This window comes from Zerene cesonia, chromosome 5 (genome assembly GCF_012273895.1).
Source record: "Zerene cesonia ecotype Mississippi chromosome 5, Zerene_cesonia_1.1, whole genome shotgun sequence".
Lineage (NCBI taxonomy): Eukaryota > Metazoa > Arthropoda > Insecta > Lepidoptera > Pieridae > Zerene > Zerene cesonia.
This window is the reverse complement of record NC_052106.1, coordinates 4,651,443-4,671,122: the sequence shown is the minus strand read 5'-3', so window position 1 is coordinate 4,671,122 and position 19,680 is coordinate 4,651,443. Positions and strand designations below refer to the sequence as shown.

Below are 19,680 nucleotides of genomic sequence, written 5' to 3'. Positions count from 1 at the left end.
TATACTTAGGTACGGTAAATCTATTGGACGACATATATTTTTGAAACAGATTGAGTATAGGCTTACTTTTAGAAGAAACGAGGTGGTCTATATAATAAATTTGTTTTATTTCGTTTTTGTATGTATGCAAAAAGAATATGCATTTTACTTGTTACGTGGAAACGTTTAAGTTTCACTGTAATGGTATTTTTTACGATTTTTATTTGATATCAATAATGCCAGGGAAAAAATATAAATGGACATACAAAGTTATGTACATATATATATATACATACGTTCGTAAAACATTCACAGTCGAGTAAAAAGTGAATCCTGTTCACTAATTTCTACAGTAAATGTATTTAATTACTCGGGTAGGTGTACGGAGAATAAAGTCTTTGTATGACACACATATAACGCAAAATATGTGAAGTAGATACTTACCTAATAAAGATAAACGATATCTGAAAGCTAGATACCAAAGAATCCATTCAAATAATATTAACAGGACGTTAACCTAACATAACACACAAATGAAATATATCTTATTTATTTAATACGTATATAAAAGGAAAACCTGATCATTAAAATATCTTGTTATGAATTTGAACATTCTAAAATATATTATAATTATTTCTATAAATATTTTGTTATCATAAATGTAAAATAATAATTGAAATATTTTCCTCGATAATAAATAAAAGGATAAAAACTTTATATTTAATAACAGACAACATCATTATTTATATTTATTCACAATAGAAAATTAACAGCTTTGAAACATCTAATATAATGAAAATTTTGATGAATCCTTATGTAACTGTTTGTCTGTTTATATTTGTCGTGTCTTAAAGCACTAAACCAATTTGAATGAACTATGAAGTTTGGTTTGAAGATAGTTTGAGACCCGGGAAACAAGAGTTTGTTATCCCGGATATTCCAACGGAAACTACGCGGGTAAAATCCCGAGACTGTCTCTTTTCCTTTTAATACGCGAGCGAAGCTGCGGCAATAAGATATTGCTACAGTGAGCATAGTATTTTATATGCCCTTTAGAGTCAGCAGTCTCGTGGCTCGACCTTCTATTGTTAGCTAGCTGAAGGCAACTTCTACACAAGTGTTTATGGATATTGATTTTGTTCTAAATTATTAAAATATTAACTTCACGGTTTCAATTATTTGTGGAAATGTCTTTATTATTCGCCTCATTCAATATAAAAAGAATTTAATATTTTTCATTCACGGTTTATAAATATTGATTACGTAGTTTGTATATTTGACCACTGTTTTTATAAAAGCGATATAATAATTATTGTTGAGAAGGTTATATTAAGGAAAGAGTTTTTAAAGTGTTATCTTGTTATTTTAATATGTTTTTTTAAAAATGAAACTGGAACATATAGTAACCATAAGTGGTTTCATATAGAAACCATAAGGTATTTCAAAAAAATTAGCAATTGGATTGTGTTACAAGAAAATAAAAATATTAATATTTTTTTTTTGTTGTAAATAAAACAGTAGCAAAACTAAATGGTGTAAGCTATTGATTTCACTCAATAAAGAACGTTTAGCCCCGCTTCGGTAAGACTTAAGTATTAAGAAAGCAATAAATTCATATAATATACATGATAAATAGATTAAGTCGTTAGAAAATCCCTTTGGGCATTCAGTATGCTGCATGTACTTTATTTTTTCCTTTGTGGTTCAACCCAACCACCAAATTCTTTTTCCAGTTCCTCTGCGACTGTTAGACATAGTCTATCGTTATTATGATTAGCAATCACTTGTACTCCTACTGGAAGCCCACTGCGGTTCAAACCTAAGGGTACAGCAGTGGCTGGAAAACCAAGACTATTAAAAATGGCGGTATATAAAAAATTGTACGGCCTAAATAGAGGTTCATTGTGATATAGGGCTGCTGTGGGATGTGTTGGAAATATGAAGACGCCGTTATCTCCCAGCATCTCTTTAAATATATCTTCTAGTTTTTCCCCAAGTAAACGGTTTTCCTTATATGTATCGCTCTTTAGATCCACGTCATCAGTCAACGCGATCATTAAAGTTATTAACGTCTTGTCAGAATGGCCACATATGCTCTTCATGATTTCTTGTATGATCGCACGCTCACTGCAGTCTCCGTTTTCCGTAACATAGGTCCTAAGACGTGGCTCCGAAACTGTACTCGCAAACCATATAGGTGCAGACGCCTTTAAAAGCTTTATATTTGTCTTAACGGCCTTAACTTGATACTTTGTTTCAAAGAATCTTATAACTTTTTGCAAAACTGATCCTATTTCTTGATCAACTGGATCTGTTAGTGGAGCGTTGATATTTTTTTGATAGTATACGTTAATTTTTCGCATGTCAACAGGTTGATCCAACTTGAGTTTGTAACTGTTTTCTCCAGATATAATACTAAGTATAGGTTTTAAATCTACAGCATGCCTTGTCATCGGTCCAATTACTGCAAATTGCATAGAGTAATCTATAATAATAACAGAAAAGTACAAAGTGCAACTGCCATTCCACTGATACAAGAAATTAAGCGTTACCTAAACAGGTCTCCTCTTGTTCTGACTTTACTTCAGGGAATTGTCCATCATTAGAAACTATTTTTTTGGAAGGTTTATGACCAAAAATTCCATTAAATAAAGCTGGTATACGAATTGAGCCTCCAATATCTGATCCTGAAAATAATAAAGTTCTAATAATACGTACGTTTTCATGTTGAACGTATTAAATTGAAGAGGAAATATAACAAAGCATACCTATGTATAACTTATATGTTCTTATTTCATAAAGATATAGCACCTATTTACGTCCTCAGTTTAATTTGGTGTTATTAATATCTATCGCATTGTCATGTAACTTTTGTCGTTATGAATATACTAGCTGCGCCCCGCGGTTTCACCCGCGTAAGTCCGTATCCCGTATCAATATCGGGATAAAAAGTTGCCTATGTGTTATTCCAGTTGTCCAGCTATCGGCGTACCAAATTTCATTGCAATCGGTTCAGTAGTTTTTGCGTGAAAGAGCAACAAACACACACACATCCTTACAAACTTTTGCATTTATAATATTAATAGGAAGTAGGATTTACATAATATGCGATTCATAACAAATTGGAAAAATAATAAATATAAAAACGTAAGATAACGACTTTACTAAAATGCTAATAAAAAAGTTGATGTCAGAACATTTAGATACTGTTTCTATAACTATGCGGACATAATTAATTTGAAAAGATAATCTGTGAGTTGATAATATGAATCATATGATTCATATTATATTATATTATATATCATATGCCTACAACTTAATACTCTATATTCAAATATTAGACGTATATTTCGTTATGGTTATATCATTACCAAAATAGCAAATAATTTAAAGTGCACAACAGAGAAGAAGCTGTAAAAGAATAGAAGAATTAGTATTTTGGCGGGCGTCCAATGACGTTCGATATTTCGCCTAAAACTTGATTCATTCATATCTCCCGCATCCACATATTATCATTCGTTCATAGCGATAGACCGTCATCCCAAATGATGTATTACTTGAACACTGTGAATGTTATGATACCTTATTTTCCTAATATAACCTGCCTGTGACATTTCTCTCACTTGCCACCCTATAGCTACGCCACTGCCATCTGCCCGTGTTGACTTACCGATACCGAAACAACTTCCAGCCGCCGCTTGCAAAGCGCCTTCTCCGCCGGATGACCCACCGACTATCTTCGTGGTGTCATAAGGATTTTTTGTTCTACCATATATTTTATTGTAACTTTCCCACCTAAAAGAATATTACGGAATTCATTTTAAAATACTTCGTATCATCATTATTAAACCCTAATACAATGTTGAATTTTCCTTACTTATGTCAGAATAATCTAAAATAAGTACTTTTATAAGTAATTTATTGTACAATTTTTTCTTTTTTTTTGTTTCAGTACAATAAGTAATGAAATACATTTTAAAATTCACATTAGAATTTAGGTTAAACGTACCATAAGCACAATTCCGACACATTTGTTATACCAATAATAATAGCACCTTTGTCTCGGAGTAATTTAATCACTTTGGCATCGTTGTCTGCTATATTATGCCTTGCAGAATATAAACCAGCTGTATTATGAAGACCTGGAAACCGTATGTATTTCTATTAAAATTATATATACACTTCGCTACATAGTATAAAACAAAGTCGCTTTCCGCCGTCTGTGTGTCTGTATGCTAAGTAAGATCTTTAAAATTACGCCACAGATTTTGATGGGGTTTTTTTAATACATAGAGTGATTCAAGAGGAAGGTTTATATATAAAATAACATAGAAAAAAAGGGGAGGGGAGAGAGTTTAATACTGAATTTAAATAAACCTAAAAAGATAATAGCAGGCAGGTATGTAATAAAGAGTTGATAAAATGTAATAACTGTTATGTAATATTAAGTGTGTATTGATTTGACTAACAATAAATTGATCGGTTATTCAACTTCCGTGTTATCTAGTGCCTAGATTACATACTAGATTGTATAAGCATGATAGCAATAGGAATTAAAAATCCCTACTTTATAATTTACTAAGAATATAATTCCAAAATTGTATATGTATATCTTATTAGACGGCTGAACTGATTTGGTGGATACTACTCTAGCATTAAATATTTGTCTTACGGAAAAATTGGCCATTTTTATTTGGAAAAGCAAAACGATAAGGTCGGGAAACAGAGGATGGAAATTTATATGAAACGGCTATCTTATATCGTATAGATTACATACTATTATGGTATAACAGTGCTAAAACTACATAAACGAAGCCGCCTGCGATAAGCTAGTACCTATATTATAGGCTTTAGAGCATAAAGGATTAATACGAAACTCGATGGCTGACTTACTTGGCAGACATATCACGTTTCATAATAAATTGGATAGCATTTGTCATTCGCTGTGTCATAGAGTGAAATAAAATAACATATATTCTATCTACAACGAACTCCTTTCTTGTGTAACGATCATTTTTTATCTAAATAGTTTTTAATCGTATCTGTAGTTCACTTTTTATTACAGAATAGTACATAGGTATCCTTTGAGATTAGTAACCGGTAAATAACAACGTTTCTTTTTAATCAGACCTGAGGAATCCTAGCATTACGATTATGTAATAATGTTTCATTAATCAATCAATCTATTAAGAAAACCTAACCTACATTCGTCTTTCAAACAGCCATTACATCTATTGTGTAGTCATATTACATTTATACGCAACATTATTTTTCCGTGATTGATGTGATTCTTATTGTGTTTGATAGAAAATTATTGTCATATGATCACGTTTTAGTATTCGGAATTGTACCTCCCCAGGAAGTGTGAGTAATACGCATTGTTTATTTAATCGGGAACAAAAATTTTGAGCTGTTATTGAAATTATTTGAGAGCTCATTATTTTCAGGTGAATCAGTTTTTGTGTAAAACGTTAAAACTTCACTAGGAATACACCTCAATGTTTATATAACTGCCTAGAATGCGATTTCCTTCCCAACTAATTCCGTTAACTGTTCAATATTTACCTACCTACTCTATGATCAATTTAATTGATTCATTTATGACTCAGTTTCAGAGTTGTAACTGACAAACAAGTAGGTAACTGTTATAAACTACAATATAAAACAACGCTTAGAGTTAAGAACAAAGGCTATAATTATTAATTGTACACGTTGAAATTTTGTACCGTTGACACACAAAACATATTAATTGATATGTGGAGTACGGACTAATTAAAGGCATTGTGCAATTTTTTGATCATATTCATAAGTCACGCAACGTTAAATCGTTCTTTTAATAAGTACCTTAAAATCTTTACATTACCTTTGACAGAAATACTGTCTTTAGTTGTAAAAGGAACGCCAAAAAAAGGCTTCTCTTTCAATAATTGTTCCTCGGACTTAATTCCACTACGTATGAATGAATCAGCCTCTTTAGCTTCTTTTAATGCCGCGGCGAAGCGATTTTCAATAAGGCAATTGAGGGTTGAATTCACATCGATTATTCTTTTTATACATGCTTCTAAAACTTCGACGCTCGTGATCTACAAAAAAAAAAAATAGCGAAGTGGTGTTTTCATTATCATTGTTAGTAAACCAAGGTCAACAATTTTTAAAACAAAAAAAAATGTTGAATTTTTAACTGAAAAATAATTAACGGCAAAACTGCAAAATATTTGTAGGTATTTTTTTAATGTGTCGGATCTTGGATCGCCCGCAAATAATTTTTCCTCTCATTTTTGTAACATTCTCTTCCTTTAGCAAGTCTCTTATTTTGTTTATAATTTTGAGTGTCTTCTGCACGAGTTTATTGGCGTATTAATTAGATAACATTGATTTATAATACTTTTTAGATATGGTGTTAAGATATATACAGCGATAGGTACATACTATAAGAATGGAATGTAGGTATTGTAAGTTTCTTATATCTATCTTATCTCTCATGCAATAAATAATTCGAGCAGGTAAGTACATAATAATTACATAAGATTTAAAGAAAGAATAAAAGTGTTCGACTGCTGAAATTAATTCGCTGTATGTTTCATGCTTCCAACTCATTGATATAACACTTTTATAGTTGTAATAGTAATACAGTATTATCTGTATATATAATATTATCTGTATATTAATAGTAATACAGTGTTATCTGTGGTAATACTCATCGAAAATAAAAATTACGGTTTTAATTAACCGCATAGATCTATTATATTTTATTTACAGCTGTATGAATAGTATTTACCTCTTTATTTCGAATTTTCCTCGCCACTTCAATTGCTGGTTGTTTTAGAATATCATAATGTATTGGAGGGATTTTCTTCTTGCGACAACATGAAAACAAACTGAAAATAAACCTGGCTATACCAGCTAAAATAACACGCAGACAATTTATTATTTTGTATTGAAATGGAGTTGGATGTATGAAATCCATTGCCACACAAAGTCTTAATGCAATATTACGCAATTTTCTATTAAGAACTGAGGACGACCACTTGCTAAGGCTTATCAGCTAAGTGTCCATACACAATAGAAATTCCTTTATTGTTATCACACTGAACGAAGTATAGCGAACAGTTTTATTTTCCAAAACGCGTACTGATAAAACACGCGTATCATATTCAAAACTTTCATATTAAATGAGTAGTATATAAATATAATGCTTTTAAACAAATTTGAAGATGAGTTTCTTAGGGTGGGTGAAAATTCTAAATTCTGAAATAATGAGTACCTACTTTTTCGATATGAAAACGAATTAAAAAGCAAATGGGGATGTAAATTGAAAGTTTTTCAGCAACAGTCGAATATAATTACACAAATTTTAGTTATATATATATATATAGTACAAAAATGTGTATATTTGATAATGCCACGAAAACATATTTTTGTCTCGTTCTTAAAAATATCGGAGGTTTTCTGGCGTGGTATATAGTAGTATGCAAAATGCATATAAATATATATTTAAAGATTTACCTTGTTTTTGGTTTTTGCTATGCTAATTGATATATTAATTATATCTTGTTTCAGATAAACATGTCGGTCGCATCCAAAGACGAAGATGACAACGCGACACAGAACGACAATCTAAACATATCGCTACCTACAGTTTTATGCACCGATACCTCCGATCCAGAGACTTCTCAAGCAAACATAATGTCTTCAGAATCTAAATTGTCTTTACCGTCAGCCTTAGGAACACCTACTTCCCCTCTAGTGGTTAACAGTCCATTGTCTTTGCCGAACTCTCCGACTCCCTTTGTGAAGACGCTTCAAACATGTTCCAATAAATCCTTAGATGAACCTCAGACTGGATCAAAGCCAAAGCAACAGAACAATTCAATGAACAAACCTGTAAATAACACTGGATCAGCGACAGGTAAGATTTAAATCGTTTCTTATTGAATCACAGTTCATTGTAAGGAAATTTCCTGTAAATAATTGAAGAAACAAAGATAAAGTGTAAAATTGGCATAAAGTAAAAAGACGAGCAATATGCCATTATAACCATGTCAGTAAAAAATCTGCAACGAGTAAATATTATATGTTATATAATAGCGAATAACGATAAATACCTTCTTATCATCCGAAAACCATAAATAAGTTTATTGAAACAAAGTAATGATTACACTGCGGATTCAAAACATTACGTTGCGGGGGCAACTGCAAAACCGTTGCTGGCGAAGCTAGCAAATACACTTATGATAAAAGCAATCAACTTGCATAATAGTCTGGATTATAATTTGTAGACTATCCGATTTTCGTCATAAACCTGACTGAAAATGGAAAGCACTGCCATGTTCCGCAGTTCGGCGCAGAGCGCGGTCGAGGGCGGGCGTATGTAGCTATCAATATGCCGCCCTTAACTTAATATATACTTTCTTTTATGCGTAAGAAGACGTGAGGTCGACACGCGTATTTTCTTGCGACAAGCAAACCTTGCTCTTATTTTACTCTCTGAGAATACAAATCAAATTTTACATATACCTACCAGCGGGCGTAGGATGTGCATCCCTTTTGAATTATTGAAATATGTTTATTAAAAAGTAATTGAGGTGATGGATTGTGAATGATGCCGTGTTGTGGATGCTGGTGGAACGGTAGACAGAGGCATCGACCGCCCGACACTACTACAGGTGGAAATATAAATAATTTTTTGAAATGTTTACATACGTTCTTTTTTTGCTGTTGGTTCATTGAACAGTTTTTGTAGGATTCTTAAAGTTTAGAATTTTTGTTTGATTTGCTTACATTTCAATTTGTTTATTTTAGTTAGGGTCTTGCAAAGAGATTTCGTTACTTTTCATTTACTTACTACAATCCTAATTTTTTATGTAATCTTTGATTAAAAACGCTATCATGTATTATAATAGCAACCACTAAAAAAAACTCATAAGATCCACGAGAAAAACAATTGAATGTTTTTTCGCGAATCATAATAGCTGATGATTAAATCGCGAAAATTTTATCATCAGCTATTATTGATCTATTATAGTGTCGTGAAGAAATTTAGATTCCTAATAATAAAAGTGAATATTATTGTCCCATGTAGATTAAAAAAAGATCCCCGACTGCCAAGTGTATTCGCATAAAACATTTTTATTTGCCGACTTCCCGGAATATAAAAGAATAGGAATGTAAAATGTCCCTAATTTAAAACTCATTAAGTACGGACGTGAAAATGAAAGTATCTTGCAAATAATAACTTTGTTTTTTTATTTATTGCCTGATTATTTTTCAATAAATGGGATGAAAACGTACTATAATTTGTAAATGATTATATTATACACTGAAGTGTATTTTTTAGTGCGAAGTAGGTTTATTTAACTAAGAGAGATATTTATTAATTATATAATTAACACAAAGGTATTATTGTTCAATAAAATAATAAAATACGTTTATACTTTGATGGTTTAACTTATAAGTCATCTTCGTCACAGATTCCTTTATGGAATGCATTGATACGAGTACGTGGAATATTAATGAATATTATTCATTCGCGTGGCTAAAAGTTTAGTTTTTGGAACACTACACAATTGCAAACATGTGCACATTGTTCTCGTGTGTTTCTCGTGAAGGTAGTGATTTATCAGAGTCTAGCAGTACATCAGGTAAAGTTTCGGTTAAACTAAAATGTTTATCTAACGGAAGGGATGCTTGCCAATAATTTGATGCATATGTTCTTTGAAAATGCATTGATGTGTGTATTTTAAAATATTAGACTCGTAGACCTTATTAGACGTAGACCTTATTGTTATAAGGTGTCAGAGTGATAGTTAAATTTCATTTGAAACTACATTTACTTCAAAGTGTGAGTAAAAATCGGTTAAGTACGAGTTGAAGCCGCTACATTAATGGTCCCGTATAAATAAGCTTAAAATAAAAAAATGGTCGCTTATCCAATTTATAACTCTGCCAACCGTCGTTTAACCTCGATTGATTTATCATATGCCGCTATAGCCGCTGAAGAAATATATCATCTCTGATAATTTGCTCTGTCGGACGGTCAGACAGGTGTACCTGTCGGACGGTCAGATAGGTGTACCTGTCTTACCGTCCGTGTGCTGTAGCAAAGGCACACAGACAGACAGCGAAGTATTAGTAATAGGGTCCTCTGTTTTACCCTTTTCGTACGGAATTCTAAAAAAAAGAATAGTGTTGTCAAAGTTGAAAACACTTCACAAGAGAGCAATAAATGAAAATTAAAATGAAAAAACGAACTATCAGAACTTGGGAGTGGAGGGTTAACAAGCTGAAGTGAGGTTTATTTAAAATTCTTATTTGTGTATTCAGTGGAGGACGTCAAAGCGAACTAACCAACTCGGGATAGTGGGTTGAGTTTGAGAGAGATTTTTTAATTTCCGGAATTGGAGAAACTAAATTGAGTCACGTAGTGAATGCGCTGGATGTGCTTTGTGAGAACTTTATCGTACCTTCTACATATATCTAGCCAGCGATGTTTGAATAAATCTAATTAAGTGCTAATTTTGGTAATGTAATGTAGATTATCTTGTATAAATAAGTTCTGCATGAAAGAACAAATAAGTGTTTCAATTCACTTCATCTTATCATCTTTACCAGTTATGCTTAATATGAAATATTATGATAGTCGTTGACTATGAGCCCTCGTCGTTATGGGATAAAAAATATATATTTAAAATATACATAGTATATGAATATTTATCCTTTTCCAAATTTATAATTGCGGTCTATATAGTGAACAAAATCCATATGCATTAAAAAAATCTAATAAATATTTATCGCATTGAGATGCGTGATTTTAAAACTAGTATTAGCATCGCCTTTTGTTAGCTTCATCGCTTTTAAAAAAATGGCTGTGTATTTTTTTCCTTCCAATATTGTAGATACCTACATATTGGTAGGGATTTAGTTCATTACCGGGTTATGCGGATATAAACGTTTTAGTGGCTATAGACAAAGTTGTACTTCGGACGAAGGTTCCGATAAAATCAATTATTTTGCCAAAGTATTAAAGGGAAACAACTCGAGATAGGATTACTCGTGCTTGGTGAACCTGATATTTAATTACAAGTTATATTGGACGCGATACGGACGTTTTAATTATCGTAAAATTCGTGAACGTTGCAAAATATTATACCTACTAGTTTTAAGATTGTCAAAAAGCTCAGGCCTCGCCGTCTGAAATAATATGCTTGATATTAATCGAGGTGTAAAGTAATTAGTTGTTATAAAATAATTTTTAATAAAACACTTTCAAATTATCAGAACTAGATCAATTACAGATATAAATGGGACCGCACGGGAGGCACCATCTTTTAAATTAAAAAAAGAATCAATTGAATTTCAGAAAATATGTCATTAGAATCCATTCACACCGATAGAAAATCGAATACAAATCCAAATTTAAAGGTAAGCCAACATATTTTCCTGTTGTTTTGAAACACACGAATAATTATAAAGCAAAAATTAATTATCAATACAATAGAAACGTGGACAATGGTACCTATAATTAAGTCAATAATGACGTCAAGAGTTAAACATAACCCTGAAAATATAATTCCTGAATCGGTTGGCAAATGTTTGCAAATGCCAAATTTGGGTCAACTCTGTTTGCCGCTTGTAAAAGTCCCGATGTCCGATGTTTGCCTGCATGATGTATGGGATGAATCCCTGGAGAATTACGGTTTAGTCATAAATCCTGAAGGAAATTTAACGGCGGCAAGCATATTTCGCTAATTATTGTTGTGGCTTTGCTTAAATTAGATTTACCTTCAATGTTTTAATCTGGAATTTATAATGTTGTGGCATAATGGATAATATTCTGACAGTGTAAGTAAAACTTAAAATTATATTGTAACTAGCTGCACCCGGCAAACGCTGTTCTGCCTTACTCTTATCGTTTAGTGGTATGAAAAATAGATGTTAGCCGATTCTCAGACCTACCCAATATGCTTACCAAATTTCAGAGGAATCGGTCAAGCCGTTTCGGAGGAGTATAGAGACTAACATTGTGGCACGAGAATTTTATATATAAGATAAAATTGATTGATATTAGATAGTGAAAAGTTAACCTACATTTTGAGTAATCGAAACTTCATTAAGCAAATTGGTTATTTATAACAGTTCGTTAGAAGTTAAATTTTTATTGATTTTTCACAAAAGAACAAACAATTGAAGTTTTTACACAATGCGACAATGAAGTTCAAAATTATGCTAACATTTCTTATAATATATATAGAAACGGTAGGACTAGAATATACGTAGAGCTGTGACGCAATACCAAACCTTTCATCTAATAAAACTTCCCACTTTACTGATAAATAGGTTTACAATGAAGTTACCACAACCTCTAAGTAATACTATATGTACTGTATATAAACTACATACTTAATAAATATACTATTTCTGTGAGTATTAATCATTGTAGCTGGATTATATTTCTGTTTTATCTAATTACTTTGTTTGTTATTTGATATCCCTGGCTGTTTTCTTGTTAACGATGTTTCGCTATATTATTGGATTTATTCGCTCCGGAACATCATTAAAGGAGGTAAACATGAAGCTATCGTAGCCGTGTATGGATTATGGGTTGAGGTTACAGCTATTAACAGTATGAGCTATATTATGCATACGCATCCTTGACATTTATTATATTATATTGTTAGAAGGAAATTCAATAACATTTAATATTACGTTGAAATGTGAAATGTATTAAATTAATTTATTATTTTCCCTATGAACTAAATCATTTATATCTTTTATTTTTCGTGTTTGGAAAAAAGTGTGTAACTAATTAAATTATATCATGATTTAAATATTTAGAAAAAAGAATGTTATTTGTTACCAATCATATTTATCCTTAATATTTCTCAATTATACTTTATCTTATAAAATTTCCCTATTAGATCTATTTAGATACACTTTAATCGATTATTGAAAACAATTTATTTCATATATAGATTATTAGACGGTCCTTATACTACAATACATTTGTTTACTCCATATATACATAACATTTGAGATAATAGCTTCATGGTCCATCCAGTAACTTCAGCCAAAACCGTATTATTCCAGCGTCGGTGAGTCGAAAATGCATATCCATTTCTTTATTAATTAATGCAGCATAGTTATATATAGTACATTTTGTAAATTCTACGACTCTCTGAAACTTATTGCACCAACTATTTTTCCGGTTCAGTTGCTAAGTCCCTGTCTGGCTAACCTTGTTTAATAATATCCTATACTATACTATGAAACATTATTGTCCAGACTTTATGAATATTACTCTAGTCTAGACTAGGAGAAAGTTACTCTGTCTACACAGACACATTTGTGTTTTTAGTAGCTGTGGAAACTGGTTTAATTTTTTGTGGAATCTTCTCGAAGCGTCGCTAAATCGTTTCAATATTTCCGTCGGATTCAACATATTAATACGTTTTAATATGCATTGGGTAGTCTCTCTATTTTTATCGAATCACCGACGTTCCCAAAAAACGAAGAAGGCTCTCAATTCGACTGTATTGTTATTGGTTTTATCAATCGATAATTTCGTGGGTTTTCATCCGAACTGTGATTATTTTTTGTTTGATAAAGAATTGCAGACATTTGGTCCAATTTTAAAATCTAGAGTGGAAACTGGTAAATCCTTAAAGGGAAGGGACTTTTTGTACAAAATAATTATAGTGTTCCCTCAACGTCAAGATAATAAAATATTATATGTTGTTTTTCCTGAATTTTATTTAGATTTTCTCTTTAGCCAAATGAAGGTTTGTTTTATTATAAGAAGTTCAACAAACACTGTTTTTAGTTTCAGATCGATTTTCGTAATAGTATATTATTTAATTGATAAAGAATTCAAAGATGGTTACCAGTTTGATAGCCATTGTAAGCTTATACTTAGAACATAAACGGAGATTGTAGAGATTGCACAACTGTCGTAAAGAATAATTTTACTACCGATGATAACGATAAAATTATGCTACGGTCTTAGATTAACATTGTTATTCGCACAATTTGGAATTTTTTTTATATTTTTGTTACTAAAGTATTTTAATGCATCATCCACAGCAGATAAGGGTCTTATCTGGTATAGTCTCTACCAGATTTATAATAATAATTCTATTATGTATATATATGTCTCTTTATTTTTATTTTAAGTTTGCTAGTTACCTAAATTTCAAACATTCCATAATGCAGCAATATAAACGTCGTATCAAGATTTTTTCAAAGGTTATAAATTTGCATACGTAAAGATTTAAACGCAACAAAGAAATCAAAGTATTTCTCTTTACAAAAAGTTAAAAGTACTCATAACTTTGAACAATGAAAACGACGATTTCTGTACTTGCAATGTCTGAAGCTGAAGCTTATTTTATAGAATCAATACTACGACCTTGTTGTCTCTATAGTGTTATAATACAAACAAAGTACAATAATGATATTACAAGTTCCGTATGTGAATGGGTTATCTGTCCCTCTGTGAAATGAGGTTTACCAAAATTTGTGAGTGAATACTTTGTTATTGTGATGAAGCATAGTGTTAAACTAAATCTCATACATTAATTTCTTTTATGAAACTTCTTCTAGAAGCACTCTTGAATCGTCATTACATAGATTTACTATCAGTTTAGACAGCAGTTTCTACAGAAAGGATCGGGCAAGATACTCTGACGTTCATCTTAGCTTTTAGGTTTCCGTAAACGGCGATGAGGACTCAATTCATAATACACGTTTTTTAACTGAAGTATTTGTCTGAATACTATGTAGTTATAGTTATTAGTCACCTAGTGGTGGCAAAATACCTTATTCATTCTAACACTTTTACACCCTGCCATGGAATGCAATTTTCTCTTATTCTCATTATTCCTATTTTTACGACATAGGTACGATTGCAGTGCAAACTGAATAATTAATTGCCTAATAGTAGTCATGGCCAGTCATTTTAAATATATGTTATCAATATATCATGAGCATTTAGCGATCGTCTCACACAACCTTGTAAACTTGTATAGATTTATGTATACTTTTCCGTTTAAGAAATTTAATTCAATGGCAAGAATGAAAATATTAATTACTTATGTTTTTTTAGCCTTGCATAAATGCAACACGCGGTTCACGGTTATCTTTTTATATGATCTTTCCAGTTCTTTCATATTTATTCTAAATTTCGGCGCAGTTTCTTTGGCCAGAAATATCATAAATGCTAGTGCAGTAATTAGGTATTTTATCAACCCCAAAATTTCGTCAAAAATATTTTAAAAATATTTAGTCAAAAATATTTCTATCTAGTTAATCATTTCAATGCAACTTATACAGGATCCACATGCTACTTGTGACAAATCTCACAATTTTTTATGCTTTACAAATACTTTTTACTTCATAAATAAACGAACAGTGTTTTTACATAGTACACTAGGGCTAGTTTCAAAAATCATAAGCATAGAAATACAAAAGTTAGAAAAAACACAAAGAACTATGTTCTAACCTAGATTCAGCACTTCTTTCGTTGAGTAGTAGCGTCGGTATTACAATATAGATTTGTAACATATTTCAGAAAAGCCACCGCAATTGTTTCGTGCTGTAACGGTTAATTAATGAACTACATTTAGATAGAGGTGATTATATGAATTTCTATTTTCGTGTGTGTTTTTGCAACTATTTATGCCATACCAGTAGGTAGTTACTTAGGTAGGTTGTTAATATAAAAAATTGACATCACCGAAAACCATATTTCATCGGATATTAAATAGTAATAAATCTCGAAAGGAGGTGTTAATATACTGGATCCTTGAAAATTAAACGTCAATGGATTGATAAAATATTATGTAATCAAAGTGTTTTTAGCTGTAATATTCATAATTTTGTAATCAAAGAGGTTAAATGTTGCCTTTGTTGGCACTTTTTTCCAACTTTTATTAATGTTGCCTCGTTCTAATTTCCGTGACTGCGTAGAAATATTATCTACTTTATCCTTACATCCTATTAAAGTGAAATTTGATAAAACCCGACTCTCTGTAATAGTTCTACCGGAGGTGACTGGAAATTACGAAAACGAGTTATTTTATAAACATTTTTCATATGCTGTATTATAGTGTAAAGATAAATCTTAATTATTTGACACATGTGAATGTTATGACGTCAAAGAACAGAATCATGGCTGTTTTATAGACGTGATTGATTTTTGCTCTCATAAATATTTTATGAAGGTTAATACGTCGTATTTAATGCTGTCTATAAGATGATCTTTAATGCTATACTTGTAACTTCTTACGTAAGAAAATATAGTTACTTTATTATATGAAAGTAGTTTGTTTCTAAGCAAGTATATTGTCTACTCATCCAAATAATTTAGAATTATTCACATCTGATACTGACGTGATAAGTTGAAAAAAACTTATAACCTGTTCAAGGCATATCAAAAAAAGAATAAATAAAAAACCAGTTTCGTGTCATGTTTATCCAAAAATGTTTACTAATTATCAAAAGAGACAAAAGTTCATTCCATAATGTTTTTAAATAAGTGTGATCTCGCTTGATTCAGTTGAAATTTAAATATTCAGTATATTGCATTGCATGAAATCAAGCTCCGAGGTTAGCGGCGGCAAAATAATATAGAAGGATTTTGTGTTGATAATATCACTGTGACACTAAATCGTAATTTATTCTACAAATTCACTCCGACAATTGTTGAACTCTATTAATTAAAATTTCAGAATTTTAACAAGTAGATTCATCTATTTTATATAAAATAAATAGCTTTTGACCGCCGCTACATTCACATCAAGGCTTGAATACTCTTCGAAGCATAGAATAAATCATTCTTTGTGACATAATTAACTATGATAACGAAACATCTCTGTTCATTCCAATTAACAAACCTGTGGCAAATGCTTTCAACAACATTCTGTGATATTTAACATATTTGAACGATTAATGCAACACTTTATTTATTTATATTTTTGTACTTCAAAGTTTTTAGTAAAATTTTAAGCGCGATCTCTCTCTAAATCTCTTATAAGTAGTTTGTCATATCTATCTTTATGTTTTTATCTTAAGCGAAAACGTGTTTAAAACGTAGGTATGTTACGGTATAAATAGGGCTATTCGCTTTAACCAAACAGTCACCACTTTTCAGTGTAGAATATACATCCTCCTAGACTATTGATCTTTCTATGCCATCTGTATGGTTTATTTTGCGTTATTCATCGAATGAATATGACAATAATCGTGTCGTCGTGTCCCACGTTAAACTTCTTTCTCCCAGTTTTCTATAATATACTGATACTAGGTCGTATCTTATGTTCGCAATGCTATTCAACATCAGATGATGATTATCATACATACCAAACTCATAACTAGGAGTATTTAAAAAAAAAAAAGCAGATCTCTTCGTTTGGTCGGTTTTCTAGGTATAACGTAAACAGATAAATGTCTGCAAACTCTTATACTCCTGTACTACATACTGATCATAGCAGCAAATAAGGGGGTAGATATAATAAAAACCCAGTCTACCTAAAATTCCCGTTTTCATGTCGGTGCTACCTCATACACAAATACACGTTTCACATATATTCACACATAAGTTATACTTTATAGTATTATATTATCTGTGGTACCGCCGCGGCCGTTTCAATCTATATGAAATTTGGTAAACGACTCGGAATATTTGACACAAATTCAATATTTAAACTCATCGTGTGTGAACTCTGTCAGACATTTGAGATATGAGATGCTTGAAAACGAGGTTTTGAATGAAAGGGTCTTACTTGTAGGTATTTAAGTGAACTGTTTTATCATGTCTTCACGAGTTACTTTAATTTTGATTCTATAAATGTCAAGTTTCGTGTATAGCGATAAGTTTGTTAAAGTCTCGTACGTTTGAATACTCAACGTTCTAAATGAGACAAACATGTACGAGATTTCCGTCCTTAATGAATACCAAAATGAAACTGACGGCATACTGTAATTCTTCTTCTTTTTGTTAAATAACAATTCGCGATCCCACTGAGGATGGATTCTGTCATTGACACGTTGAATTCATATACTGCGTATTCTTTGTCACTTTTTGTAATAAGAATACACTAAGCTGGCAAAGACTGGCAAATGGGAATATTAGGAGCTAATGACCCTGATATAAATTAACTAAAACTAGACCTAGTGAGAAACAAATCGAGCCTCACACATCTTGATAATTTTTTAACGTTGATAAGGGCAACTTCAGGTCACCACTCTGAATGTCAAAAGGTTTTTGTTTAACAGAATTTGCATACAATCAATATCACATAGAGCTCTGAAAACGATTCATCCAAAAAACAATTAAAGGTTACCCTTAATCCACTAGCTTTCATTAACCTTTCTAAAGCTTAGGTCGGATTTTGTTAAATAAAATATACAAAAGAATGGAAATGAAGTTGAATGTGTAAATATATAATACTAGGCGTTCGTCCCGGCTCCGTCTGAATATCAAGATTCCTGTTTTATCCCAAGGGAACATTTAATCCTATCGCTTAAGTCAGCTGTCTGTATACCAAATTTCAAAAAAATCCGTTCAATAGTTTTATCGTGATTGACGGACAAACATCCAAACAAAAAAACTTTCACATTTACAATATTAGCGTGATAACAATTATACTAGAATGTTTATTATTTTGTTTTACGAATGCACAGTTAACCTGGATTTTTATATTATATAGGTTTTGAACCTTGAAGGGCCTTCAATACGAAAGTTTACGAGTATTCAGGTTGAAATAATGTAACAAAATACTTTTAGGTTAAGAGGAAAAAACTCCTTTATGTACGAAATAATTTGGCTTGTTCAATTAATTTCTTTAAAATTGTTTTATAACGCTTTAATCTTGACATAAATAAATATAGGTTTTTAATGGAAGATAAGATAATCAACCACGGCTAAAAGAAACTCCTCACTAAAACTAAGTCCTAACTAGTCCAGCGGCCAGCGTCATACTAACCAATATAATTCTTTTTTACCCTTTCGCAATGTTATATATTATTGGCAAATTTGAAAATACTGTAATCTAACGTTCGTATTTTTTCCAAAGCCTTTGATTACTACATGTCTGGCAATATAACTGCTGCTGTCTGCTTCATTGTGATTTTATATATCAAAGAATTACAATAATATCTTTGTCCTATTCAAACAGATTTTTTATTTCAAACAGAACCTAATTTATAGTTACATTAATGTAAAAAAAAAACTATTTTATAAAATGAAGTCATTTCATAAAATCGTCTCCTAAAACTACCTTAAAAACTTTGTCTTAAAGCATCAATTTTATTTCTTTCATATAAAGCGTACTTATTGTAAATGATTTGGCTTGACCATTGATTTACCATGTATTTAAACGCAGTGACATTCACAGGTGGTTGGTGTTTATGTGGAATGACGTCCTTAATTCTATCAATTAAAAATCCTATATATTTCCATTCAAAAATAAATCCAAAAATCCTCACACGTCTAAAACATAAAAAAGGATGATTTGAACCTTATCCGGCTCTGAATCTCGAGTACCTTACCCTTTAAAGGCGAGGAATTTGAAAAACGCTTCTTTATTTGGAATATTTTTGTAAGTTGTTCACACATTCTATAAAAACATGTATTTTAAGAAAACTAGTGCAAAATTGAAGTGACACTGGTTCTCATGTAAAAACAATTTTGAATTTATGATATCT

The 19,680-nt window shown here is 31.3% G+C and overlaps 2 protein-coding genes across 4 annotated transcripts in view; one reads left to right on the top strand and one right to left on the bottom strand.

The window, feature by feature from the left end:
• Positions 1 to 19,680, top strand: part of LOC119839849 (cytochrome b5 reductase 4) — a 45,821-nt gene that overhangs the window by 10,796 nt on the left and 15,345 nt on the right. For 2 of the 3 annotated variants that reach the window (XM_038366258.1, XM_038366259.1), the window contains exon 2: positions 7,540 to 7,888. In XM_038366258.1, coding sequence (XP_038222186.1) covers positions 7,546 to 7,888 — 343 coding nt within the window. In that variant the 5' untranslated portion in view covers positions 7,540 to 7,545. Of the gene's footprint in view, positions 1 to 7,539; positions 7,889 to 8,322; positions 8,646 to 19,680 lie in introns of those variants that run through there. The other variant, XM_038366260.1, reaches the window with a different exon arrangement.
• On the bottom strand, positions 1,532 to 6,988 carry LOC119839852 (fatty-acid amide hydrolase 2-B-like). Its single transcript, XM_038366262.1, has 6 exons — positions 6,758 to 6,988; positions 5,843 to 6,062; positions 3,989 to 4,121; positions 3,650 to 3,774; positions 2,532 to 2,666; positions 1,532 to 2,443 (listed from the first exon to the last, which is right to left on the bottom strand). The coding sequence occupies exons 1-6, from the start codon at positions 6,944 to 6,946 to the stop codon at positions 1,665 to 1,667; spliced, it is 1,581 nt and encodes a 526-aa protein (XP_038222190.1). The 5' UTR covers positions 6,947 to 6,988; the 3' UTR covers positions 1,532 to 1,664.

What these genes read in the sequence shown, in the direction of transcription:
- LOC119839852 (XM_038366262.1), bottom strand. Translation starts at nt 6,946, where the DNA reads ATGGATTTCATACATCCAACTCCATTTCAATACAAAATAATAAATTGT. An exon ending in GGAAAATTCGAAATAAAGAG is followed by an intron (nt 6,063 to 6,757) that starts GTAAATACTATT and finishes TTTTTTTTGTAG; the next exon opens with ATCACGAGCGTCGAAGTTTT. An exon ending in GTGTCGGAATTGTGCTTATG is followed by an intron (nt 3,775 to 3,988) that starts GTACGTTTAACC and finishes ATATTCTTTTAG; the next exon opens with GTGGGAAAGTTACAATAAAA.